The sequence below is a fragment of the Haliotis rufescens genome, unplaced genomic scaffold, assembly GCF_023055435.1.
Source record: "Haliotis rufescens isolate VD_foot unplaced genomic scaffold, xgHalRufe1.0.p SCAF_15, whole genome shotgun sequence".
NCBI lineage: Eukaryota > Metazoa > Mollusca > Gastropoda > Lepetellida > Haliotidae > Haliotis > Haliotis rufescens.
Window position 1 is genome coordinate 330,808 of NW_025963835.1, and position 12,813 is coordinate 343,620.

General features: G+C 43.7%; 1 protein-coding gene across 4 annotated transcripts in view; it reads left to right on the forward strand.

The window, feature by feature from the left end:
- Window positions 1–12,813, forward strand: part of LOC124142104 (serine/threonine-protein kinase unc-51-like) — a 61,498-nt gene that overhangs the window by 41,141 nt on the left and 7,544 nt on the right. For 3 of the 4 annotated variants that reach the window (XM_046510386.2, XM_046510388.2, XM_046510389.2), the window contains 9 exons: window positions 358–555; window positions 2,093–2,215; window positions 3,846–4,087; window positions 5,510–5,635; window positions 7,017–7,066; window positions 7,953–8,071; window positions 8,840–8,991; window positions 10,673–10,717; window positions 11,634–11,724. In XM_046510386.2, coding sequence (XP_046366342.1) covers window positions 358–555; window positions 2,093–2,215; window positions 3,846–4,087; window positions 5,510–5,635; window positions 7,017–7,066; window positions 7,953–8,071; window positions 8,840–8,991; window positions 10,673–10,717; window positions 11,634–11,724 — 1,146 coding nt within the window. The remainder of the gene's footprint in view (window positions 1–357; window positions 556–2,092; window positions 2,216–3,845; window positions 4,088–5,509; window positions 5,636–7,016; window positions 7,067–7,952; window positions 8,072–8,839; window positions 8,992–10,672; window positions 10,718–11,633; window positions 11,725–12,813) is intronic. The other variant, XM_046510390.2, reaches the window with a different exon arrangement.

The window sequence follows — 12,813 nt, forward strand, 5'->3', positions numbered from 1 at the left end:
TCAATGACCCCAGGACCCCCCTTAATTTTGAACACTTTACTATGCAGTGAAACTTGTAACACGTCTGTAAACTTTTCAAATTATAAAATACTTATTTGAGTGGCATCTTGTTTTCTGATTAATTTCAGCTTGATATTGTTAACTTTTTGTTTAAGCTTGCTTGTTCTTCCTATGCATGTCTACAATCTCTCCATTTAAATGTAAATTCACAGAACTTCGAAGTGGCATCTAAAGCAATGCCTTAATATATATTATAAGCAATATTCAGTTATTTAATATGGAAAGATTATTGACAGCTATCCAGAACGATGAGTTAATATGCTTGTGTCCAAGAACCCTATGCTTCCTTCTCCATAGGCCTTGCCTCACCCAGGTTTTCTCCCCTCCCGTTCGGGGGAGGTCCTGGCTCTTTACCCACAATCCTCGGCTCTCCGACTAAACTTGCTGCATTTAACCTCGTGCCCAGTCCGGAGATGATGCCGCTTGAACCAGTTCATGCACCGTTTGGAAAGTTCAGACCAAACACATACCCAGAAAGCATTGCTGCCATTGCAGGTAATTGGGTGATGTGTCAATTTAACTTGCTCACAATGCTGATTGTAGGAAGACCTTTGGACTCTTGTCTTTTGAGATTTGCTTTGATAATTAGATTTGAATGAAAATAGAATCACACAGTTGTCACCAATAATGGTATGTAGTTAGACCCTGATGATGCAATTGATGAAGTTTTCGTAGGGTGTGTTCAAGGATCATGTTGTAGGTATGTGTTATAGGAGGACTACCGTTGTGCTCTGTGGCCTGGGGACCATTTTCTTTCTTGATCAAGACAGTGTAATAAATTCCCTGTATGATGCTGTGACAATGTCTATGTGTATTTAGGGTAATCACTGGGATAATTAGGGTAATCACTGGGATAATCAGGGTAATCATGAACTGAGGCAATTACGGAAATCATGAACTGCAGAAATCATGAACTGAGGCAATTACGGAAATAATGAACTAAGGTAATAACGGAAATCATGTTCTAAGGTAATTACGGAAATCATGAACTGAGGCAATTATGGAAATAATCATGAACAGGTAATTATGGAAATACTGTACTGAGGTAATTACGGAAATCATTAACTGAGGTAATTACGGAAATCATGAATTGAGGTAATTACGATAATCATGAACTGAGGTAATTTTGGGGTATTTATTAACTGAGGTGATATGGGTAATTATGAACTGAGGTAATTATTGATTGAAATACATTACATAATTTGAACTAGCTGATAAACAAAAAGTGATACATGGATTTGAATCAAATTTGCCAGGATCGCCAATCATCTGTGTTGAGTCCCCATTTGATGTAGCTGGAGTATGCTTGTCTGTTATATAAAGAGATTTGCAAGTAGTACATCCTGTCAACTGGAACATATGAATTCTAAGACTATTATTATTGTTTTAGCCTAAACCTAGGTTATGACAGTCCATATGTAAGGAGTAATATATACTGAACACATGGAAAGGGACAAGTTCAGGCTTCCAGACCCCAAAGTAATTAGAGCAGGCTTGTGTGTGTAAATTTAGGCAAACTTATGAAATACAGGGTTTGAAGAACAAGTTTATCCCTGATGGAATTGTTTTTGTGTGGTTATATAACATTTCAAATGTCATTTGTTAGGAAGGAACATTTTTGTATGGTGGAAACTTTCTCAGATTCCTTTCATCAACATTTCCCAGTTATCTTTTGTTCAAATCCACTGGGGATTTCTTTTGTGTGAAAGGATAAACCACTGATGTTGTTCGCACCTGGGACAAGCTGATAAAGTGAAGGTCTAGTGTGATATCCTGGATGTCATCACTCTTACTTGACACATGCTAGTCACACAATTGACTTGTGACTGAGGCTTGGCACCTCACTTGACAGCTTGTGGGGATTCCTGGGTAGAACTGTTCTCCAGCAACTATACTGTTCATGAGATGCGATTTAATGGATTGGATACAGTACTAATACCATGATTTTATAGTGTTGATAAACAGTTTGTGTTTTCAGGTAGCTGTTTACTGCTATCTGACTGACAAAACATCATATGTGCTTGTGTTGCAGCTTCTCCAGAAGCCAACAGGTTAGAGTACCCCCGGTCCGATTCCGACCCCTGCTCCCTGGCCCGAGGGGGAACAAGCTTGCTCTCTCAGCAGCTGCTCAAGGCTGCATTCGGCACACAGACAGGTGAGGCCTTGTTATACTCTCTCTGTGACTGTACAGGCAGGGAAATGATGTGCAGCGTTTCAAGATCCTCTAACATGGTTGTATGTCAACTGGACATGTTCGTGTTAGATTCTTATGAAGAAATCTGCCACACATTGACCCAGCAGGGATTGTGGGGCAGAATAGGTTAAATGACCCCTTTGAAGTAACATGACAACATGAAGATTGAGTGATTACACTGCAGGTATTTATATATACTACTCAAAAGAGGTTAAAGAACACCCAATTTGTGCTGAGGACTAGTTACGCTGCCATGCCATGACAGATTAACTTGTCATATGAAAAAAATGTGTTCCTTAACTTCTTTTGAGTAGTATAAATCTGTTCAAAGGAGATATTCAGTCCCAAGTTTGCAGCAAATGACAGGGAAAATTCTCAATTTGAAATTAAGAAATTCTCAATTTCTCTGAATTTACAAAAATAAGAACATTACCAAAAATCAAAATCTCAATTATCCCCCCAACTTGTCTGCCAAGGGTACTTAGGTTGGAATCCTAGAGACGCCTCTGGCCCTGTGTGTCAGCCATACTTGTGGGAGCTGATGGTTGCTCTTGTTACCAACCATAGGTTAGCCAGACCCAGACCCAGTAAGTATAGGGTGCTCATACAGGGAAATGTGATTCGTGCCGACCTGTTGATCCAGGAACCCACCTTCCTTGTACTTACTGTTATACATGCAAGTGTACAAAGCGACATTACTCCGTCACAGGGATTTGTTAATCCGGAAATGTGTTAATCTGGACGATTTCAATCCAAATGCTGTTTGTTGTTCGGATTGACAGGGTTTCACTGTAACTAGATATATGCTTGCTATAGTTAATCAGTCCTGCCTTGACACCCAATTCTTTCAAATTTACTGCAGTTAATCCGTCCTGCCATATCAGATTAGCTGTAGTAATAGGAAAGACCTTTTGTTCTTCGACTTCTTTTAAGTAGTATATATCTGAAACATTCAAAAAAGAGCATACTGAGAGCTTCTATCAGCTTATCAAGTGCAAGTGGCTGTGTCATGCGTACCTAGAAGTGAAGATAGTGTTGACATGGAATTCAGCTTTGTTACTACACTGGTCCCTCGCTATAACGCTACCAATGGGGTCCAAATAATTGAGCGTTATAGACAATGAGCCGAGGCGGAGTCGTAGGGGATGAACAACACAACAGTGTGCTCGGCCAATCTCACGATCCTCGCCTCGCCTCGCACATTGCAATGATAAGAGTTGTTTACGGTTCATAGTGTAAAAATAAATATGTATTTTTTTGCCGTTTTTTATTATTCACCGTATGTAAATGTAATGTTGGTATGGATGCTAGTACCTAGGTGTGTGGTGTGGTGTGGTGTGGTGTGGTGTGGTGTGGTGTGGTGTGGTGTGGTGTGGTGTGGTGTGGTGTGGTGTGGTGTGGTGTGGTGTGGTGTGGTGTGGTGTGGTGTGGTGTGGTGTGTAGAGGAGTGGAGTGGAGTGTAGGGGAGTGGAGTGGAGTGGAGTGGAGTGGAGTGGAGTGCTTGGTGGAATCCATGTAGTATATTGATACTACAATTTCTGACTGCGGTTTACAGATAACATACCTAGAACTATGTTCTATTGTGTGTCAGGAGCGGGTCAGATGATCACCTACAGTGGGAGGACAGGGAGCCGGGAGCGTCTCAACTCAGGGGGCAGTGACAAGACAGGCTCCATGGAGAGGGAGCGATCCTCCTCCTACTTCCGGAGAAGCAGCAACTACAATATGGAGACATCCCCACCAGCATCTGGCTTGTACGCCCAGTCACCGCCTAATATGGAAGGACCAATCACATTTGTTGCTCCGGAGCTGTCAGAGGAAACCTTGATGGATGTAAGGAAATTATGTAAATTATGTCCTTGCAATGTGAAGCTCCATTGCCATGAAACATAATTTCATTGGTATTTCTTTCTGTAAAATATTAATTTTAACTTTTCCTGACTGATATTAATTTGCATTTGGTGAGAGATGTTTTATGTTGTCCGGGAATACAACACAGGAATTAGCCACAACCTTTCGGTAATAGTTGTTGTTGTTGTTGGTTTGTTGTTTAACGCCGCACTCAGCAATATTCCAGCTATATGACGGCGGTCTGTAAATAATCGAGTCTGGACCAGACAATACGGTGATTAATATCATGAGCATCGATCCACGCATTTGGGATCGATGACATGCATCAACCAAGTCAGCGAGCCTTTCGGTAATAAGAAGGATAAGCAAATTAGAGTCAGGAGAAGTATAAATTATATTTTTGTTAGAAAAACATTCTATTTTTTTTCTTGTCTAGCTGAAGATTTTAATGCTTAGTGACATAAATCTGTGATACCTGGTAGTTTTGCGGTCATTTGTTTGATTTAATGCTTTCGTCACAGTATGGCTGAAATACAGGCCACACGACTAACCCATTAGAAATTAATGTGAACTAAGGGAGGTAATATTACTGATGGGAGATAATTGCTACAGATATTTTGGCATTAGAGGAATTAAGATTCCTACTTTGGACCTGTGGTTACAGTGGCAGCTTGGGTCAATGTAACTCATGGTGGAGGAAGACCCATATTTTTTCTCGAGTTGGTGTCGGTGTGTGAAGACCATTCTTTGTGTCTTCCACTGTATTAAAGCTAGAATATACCACCTCCATCCTTCAGGGAATAGAGTGTTTGCCCGTATAGAGGAATGGTTGCTGTTTGATCCCCTGGCTACATCATACCAAACAACACTAAAACATGGTACTTGTTGTTACTGGGCCTAGTGCTCGGCATTAAGGGGATAAAAAAAGAACTTGTCGGCTTGGAGTCAGTATAGTGAGTGAGTGAGTTTGGTTTTACGCCGCTTTTAGCAATATTCGAGCAATATCACGGCGGGGGACACAGAAATGGGCTTCACACATTGTACCCATGTCGGGAATTGAACCCGGATCTTCGGCGTGACGAAAGAACGCTTTTACCACTAGGCTACCCGACCACCCCTTGGAGTCAGTATACGTGACTGGCATGGTGTCTCAGTGGGCCGGCATGATAAAACCGTCTTAAGTCCTATTTAAGTGCAATATCAATGCAACATCAGTGCAATAATCTTTAACGTGACATTAAACCCAAATTCACCTCACCTTTTGCTAGAATATTGCTCAAAGCAAAATTAAAACCAATTAATTTTTCACATTTAAATTATAGACGTTATGGCAGTGATAGATTTGGTTATTTAATGGATAGTCCTGTCTTTGATCAGTTGAATAACAATGGTGTATTTCTCCAGGAACAACACAATGAGATCATGGCCAAGTTGAGCTTTGTCCTGGACTTGGTGGAATGTATCATGGAACTGGCCCAGGCCAGGGGAGCTGCCCTCAGCACATTCAATGACTCCGTGTCATGTAAACAGGTAGGTCCACTGTGCAACCCCAGTACCCATGCTGGTCGTATTAGCAGTGAGACTGTGAGACGTTTCACTGTACAACCCCAGTACACATGCTGGTGGTATTAGCTGTGAAACTGTGAGATGTTTCACTGTACAACCCCAGTACCCATGCTGGTCGTATTAGCTGTGAAACTGTGAGACGTTTCACTGTACAACCCCAGTACCCATGCTGGTCGTATTAGCTGTGAGACTGTGAGATGTTCCACTGTATAACCCCAGTACCCAATACTAACCATGCTGGTCGTATTAGCTGTGAGACTGTGAGACGCTCCACTGTACAACCCCAGTACCCATGCTGGTCGTATTAGCTGTGAGACTGTGAGATGTTATCACACCCTAACAAAGCAGTATTAGAAATGGGCACTAGTCCTGTAGTCCTTACCAAACTGCCGAATAGTTAAGGTATCATAAGGACTAGTAGAAATTTGCCATTTTGAGGGGATTTGCTATATGTTATCACTAGTGGACTAAAGTTATGTTCTACTGCTGCAAGGGGGATTGCTGTACTATCAGCTCCTGTACATGGTCTACACAGGTTTAGCTACTGACTGCAGTGGTACTGCTGGAATATTGCACACTGTGGCATAAACATTTGCTGGATCTACATCCGAAATGTAGATTCTGGGTTAGAATTCAATTAGGTTGTGACTAGGGCTGGGACGGGTCCAAATTTTCTACCTGGGTACCCATCACCCTATTACCCGACCCTACCCGCTGTAGATATCTAGAGATAGGGACAAACTGTCGGATTTGGAAAAGTTTAACCGTAACCCTGGCAAAATGTATATAGATACACGTGTAAAACGATCCGCTCATGCATACACTGAAGTTTAATGCATGAAGTTTTAAATTTATTCAAACATATAAAATTAAGAAGGAATGGGTGCATTGTCAGAAAGAAATGGGAATATTAGTGACTTATAGTGTAACCATAGAGTTTTAATTTTTGTCATTAAACAATATATATCACGTGACTAATCACGGGTCCGGGTAGTCCTGTGGGTACCCGGGTCCTACTCAGGACCCAATCGACCCGAGTACCCGAGTACCCGAGTTACCCGTCCCAGCCCTAGTTGTGACTGTTCTCATTGTACCCCACGACAGTGTCATTTGGCATTCATGCAGTCACTTGTGGTGTTGAACAAGACTGGACTATTTACAGGCAGACGATTTTCTGGACTGCCACGTGAGGCAACATTAATGCACTCACTCTCTTAGTTTCCACATCTTAGAACATGACCGAATCCTTTAAGATGATAGATTTGAGAAATCATGTCATGATTGAAAGTATCTTAACGTTTTGGTTTAAGACAATAAGGATATTGATGTCTCCCATTGTTTCCAGGGTGAGAGTTTGCCAGCAGAACAGCTGCCTAGATTTACAGAAGCTCAGAGGTAAGAACACTCAAGACTTTTAATCCAGAGAAAAATTTGTTTCCTATAGATCTATTATGTTAAATTTGATTTTAGTATTCTTATAGGGTCAGAAATGGAGTAATATGTTATAAGTCTTTGCCCAATAATTTACAGTTTACAGCCCTGACTTGTCTTTCAAAGACTTAAGTAGATTTTGATTTATGCATACTTTGTTAAGTTAGCTTGCTCAACCAAGAGGTGTGGTTACGTTTGATGACGTTTTAGTCCTGGTTGAATGGGCCAGTGGTAGTAAAACTACCACTCCAGGCATCTTGTCCCCAGTCTCACTAATTGCTGGAGCATAAAGGGAAGTAACTCTATCTTCAAAACACAGGCTTGTGTACCACACTCAATTTCTTTTATTCTTGTGGAGCCTCCTTGGTAGAAGAGTAAGGCTGTTGTATTCCAGAGGCAACTGTACTGATAATTAGGATAATTACCAAAGATTATACTATAATTATCGATAAATGGAAACACAGCACTGACTCCCAAGAAATGAATTATGTAAAAAAGGGAACAGCGGTTCAGGTGATGAATATGTTTTCAGTCAGCATGATGTTGTATAAATTTTTGAAAATAGCACACAGTGCTCAAAATTAAGCATGAAAGTCAAGCTGTCATTAACCTAATATAAAGTGAAAAAAAAGTAGAGGGTCTTCCGTAGAGGGAACTTCAAATAGTTTGGGAGCAAAGTTTAAGATTTCCCCCGAACATGGATCTCAGCATCAGTTTCGGGGGGAGTTTAGTGTTTTCATAGTGACCATTATTAGCTTACTAGGCCAAACCAAATTTGACTGGATTCGGGCGTCTGGTTAGAGGCTAAAGTCACAGACTGTGTTAGTGATGATGTGATTTGTGTCTACAGGCGCCTGGAACAGCTAGTGCTGTTTGTGAGATCCCTACACCTGCTGTCCTCTGCACTACAGTTATCTCGGCAGGAGATCAAATCGGGACGCCTTCACTCCTCTAATGCCCTTAAAGCAGGTCAGCTGGTGTATAGAGATCAAGTTCAAAAAAGCAAATGGAGCTGTATGGCTCTGTTTTGAGGCTATTTTGATCATGTGATAATTTATTGTGATGAATTTGAAATATTTGACTTACTATGACGGTTCTTGAATGTTATTTGAATGTAGATTACTGTTGACATAAACTGTTGCCAGTGTGTCAGAAATCAGGGGACCCATATTGTTCAGTAATGGACTGTCATTGGATTTTGGACTTTGCCCCTGAAAATCCGAAGGACTATATAGCCTTTAATTTTTATAGAAATGCTACATAACCCTTATTATAGACTGGTTTGATTTAGATTTTAGCCTCATTGTTTCTTTCACTGCACCTCTATGATGATCTGGGTTAGAATTGGACTTCAGCAACCCATACTTGTTGTAAGGGGAGACTGATGGGATAAGGCAGTCCCGCTCGCTGACTTGGTTGATGTATATCATCTTGTCCTAATTGCGTAGACTGATGTTTATGACGTAAATCACTTGACTGGACAAATCTTTCACTGCTAGGGGTGCCTGGGCAGCCTAGTGGTTAAAGTGTTCTCTCGTCACACTGAAGATCTGGGTTTGATTCCCCACATGGGTACAATGTGATACCCATTTCTGGTGTCACTCGCTGGAATATTGCTAAAAGTGGCATAAAACCATACTAAGAGATCCACAAGTCAATCGTGTCTACATTGATGCTACAGCTTCTAAATGCCACTTTATGTTCTTGATGCTGTATTGTCTGCTGCTGTTGTTTCAGTATTGAAGCAGATGAATGACTACTACCACCGGTGTGTTCTGGAGTGTCGACAGCTGCACCAGAGACTGGGGACCACGTGTAAAACCCCCCTCACTCCCCAGCTTGTGGTGGCCACTGCCGACAAACTCATCTACAACTACGCAATCGAGATGGTGAGTAGGATATAGCCAACATTAACAGAGATACTGACGAGACATGAAGGAGACGTGATCTAAACATATGGATCCACTTGCCCAAACAGATCTTGGCTCTACGACTATTGTAACTCCCTCTGTGTTACTTTGAACTACAATGGTCGTAGGGCTACACTCACTTTGTGCACGTGGACCATAGGGTGGGACTACATGATGAGGAACTAAGTTGTATTTTTCACAAGTCTGCATAAGTGATCTGTAACAGAGGTGTCATCTAGGCAGGGTGATGGAAGTGGGAGTCCACAGGGCAGAGGTGTCATCTAGGCAGGGTGATGGAAGTGGGAGTCCACAGGGCAGAGGTGCCATCTAGGCAGGGTGATGGAAGTGGGAGTCCACAGGGCAGAGGTGCCATCTAGGCAGGGTGATGGAAGTGGGAGTCCACAGGGCAGAGGTGCCATCTAGGCAGGGTGATGGAAGTGGGAGTCCACAGGGCAGAGGTGTCATCTAGGCAGGGTGATGGAAGTGGGAGTCCACAGGGCAGAGGTGTCATCTAGGCAGGGTGATGGAAGTGGGAGTCCACAGGGCAGAGGTGTCATCTAGGCAGTGTGATGGAAGTGGGAGTCCACAGGGCAGAGGTGTCATCTAGGCAGTGTGATGGAAGTGGGAGTCCACAGGGCAGAGGTGTCATCTAGGCAGTGTGATGAAAGTGGGAGTCCACAGGGCAGAGGTGTCATCTAGGCAGGGTGATGAAAGTGGGAGTCCACAGGGCAGAGGTGTCATCTAGGCAGGGTGATGGAAGTGGGAGTCCACAGGGCAGAGGTGCCATCTAGGCAGTGTGATGGAAGTGGGAGTCCACAGGGCAGAGGTGCCATCTAGGCAGGGTGATGGAAGTGGGAGTCCACAGGGCAGAGGTGTCATCTAGGCAGGGTGATGGAAGTGGGAGTCCACAGGGCAGAGGTGTCATCTAGGCAGTGTGATGGAAGTGGGAGTCCACAGGGCAGAGGTGTCATCTAGGCAGGGTGATGGAAGTGGGAGTCCACAGGGCAGAGGTGTCATCTAGGCAGTGTGATGGAAGTGGGAGTCCACAGGGCAGAGGTGTCATCTAGGCAGTGTGATGGAAGTGGGAGTCCACAGGGCAGAGGTGTCATCTAGGCAGCGTGATGGAAGTGGGAGTCCACAGGGCAGTGTCAGGGATGCAGTGTCATGAATTTTATGGACAAGCGGACTGATGGAACTCAAACCCTGGACTAGATTGATCTGTGGTTAGTCTGCCCAGAGGGGCCCACTCGACTAAAATGCTGGAATTCGCTGTGCAGATTTTAGTTGACCGCCCAGAGGGTGGAAGGTCAGTGGTCGATCCCCTGGCTAGCACTATGAAATGGGATCGGGCTGTCAGGCTCGCTGGCTTCGTTGATGCCTGTCATCATATCCCAATTGTGTGGATCGATGCTCATGCTGTCAATGACTGGATTTTCTGGTTCGAACTCAATTATTTACACCCCGCTGTCATATAGCTGGAATATTGCCGAGTGTGGCGTTGAACAACAAACAAACAAACATTATGAAACCGGCATTAGTCCTGACTAGTACAAGCAGCCACACACATGCATCATGTAATATAACTATAAGTGAAATTATCATGAACCATTTCACCTGACCTTTATGAAGACCTGGCAGTTTATTGATCCGTTTGTTTCAGTGCCAAGGAGCTGCCCTAGATGAACTCTTTGGTAATCCTAAGGAGGTGAGTGATTCTTTCTGTAAATATACAAATAGTCAAACTCATCATAGTCACTCATGGAGGCTGACTCCACATTATCACAGTGCCATAAACCAAATTGAAAATGACCAACAGATCTGTCATGGTGTTACTGCGAAGTTAAGGCAACACACACTGAAGGGGGTTAGAATTATTCTTGGAGGGATGTTGGGTACCATTGTGTTTTTTGCATTCTAATCACATAGCAAGGCCCAGGTTTATTTTTCCTATTCTTTGTGTTACCTGCTTTCATATAGCTTTATCTTTGATTAACTAGCTTATGATAAAATAACCTTCACCAAGATTGAATATGGGTCAAAATATTGTTCTTGTTGACATGAATTTAAATTCTGAATGGCACAACTGAACATCTTTTAAGAAAATACATTTCTATCCCTGGATGTGTAACCAAAAGTGACATTGCTTGGATATCGCAAAAAATGCCATAAAACCATACTCAATCTCGCTCAGTCACTCACATTTAGTGGCTCAAGTTTTGTACGAACCGTGGGAATATGTACAAATGTAGTTTAGGAGTGACACATTACACAAGGCCATGATACGATACGTATCTCGAAATGCCAAAATAACAACACAAAGGCCATGAACTTAATATATGTGTGATTTCAGATGTGTGTAAAAATGGCTTCAGTTTCTCCCTGTTAACTGTTCATCACAAAAAGTAACAGGAAAGCTAAAATGATCCCAGACTGCTGATTTGTAGGACACAGTGGGGCCTTTGAAGCCCTATAATCTGTTTAGAGAGGCTAAGTCTTTCATTAAGAGAGTGCTTATTTTTTATAGTCACGTATTGAAATTCAGGTTAGTAATTCAAGTCCATGTATCGCAGTACATGAGAGTTTCACTGCTTGGTTTCACCTGAGTCCCCTGTTGTTTGCAGTGTTTCCGTCGCTACACGGTGGCCCAGATCCTGCTCCACAGTCTGGCACAGCAGGCCCCCAACTCCCGGGACAAGGACCTCCTCAATAAGTGTAAGTAGCACAGCTGGCCCCCAACTCTCGGGACTAGGACCTCCTCAATAAGTGTAAGTAGCACAGCAGGTCCCCAACTCCCGGGACAAGGACCTCCTCAATAAGTGTAAGTAGCACAGCAGGCCCCCAACTCCCGGGACAAGGACCTCCTCAATAAGTGTAAGTAGCACAGCAGGTCCCTAACTCCCGGGACAAGGACCTCCTCAATAAGTGTAAGTAGCACAGCAGGTCCCCAACTCTCGGGACAAGGACCTCCTCAATAAGTGTAAGTAGCACAGCAGGGACAAGGTCCTCCTCAATAAGTGTAAGTAGCACAGCAGGGACAAGGACCTCCTCAATAAGTGTAAGTAGCACAGCTGGCCCCCAACTCTCGGGACTAGGACCTCCTCAATAAGTGTAAGTAGCACAGCAGTCCCCCAACTCCCGGGACAAGGACCTCCTCAATAAGTGTAAGTAGCACAGCAGGTCCCTAACTCCCGGGACAAGGACCTCCTCAATAAGTGTAAGTAGCACAGCAGGTCCCTAACTCCCGGGACAAGGACCTCCTCAATAAGTGTAAGTAGCACAGCAGGTCCCCAACTCTCGGGACAAGGACCTCCTCAATAAGTGTAAGTAGCACAGCAGGTCCCCAACTCTCGGGACAAGGACCTCCTCAATAAGTGTAAGTAGCACAGCTGGCCCCCAACTCCCGGGACAAGGACCTCCTCAATAAGTGTAAGTAGCACAGCAGGTCCCCAACTCCCGGGACAAGGACCTCCTCAATAAGTGTAAGTAGCACAGCAGTCCCCCAACTCCCGGGACAAGGACCTCCTCAATAAGTGTAAGTAGCACAGCAGGTCCCCAACTCCCGGGACAAGGACCTCCTCAATAAGTGTAAGTAGCACAGCAGGCCCCCAACTCCCGGGACAAGGACCTCCTCAATAAGTGTAAGTAGCACAGCAGGTCCCCAACTCTCAGGACAAGGACCTCCTCAATAAGTGTAAGTAGCACAGCAGGCCCCCAACTCCTGGGACAAGGTCCTCCTCAATAAGTGTAAGTAGCACAGCAGGCCCCCAACTCCCGGGACAAGGACCTCCTCAATAAGTGTAA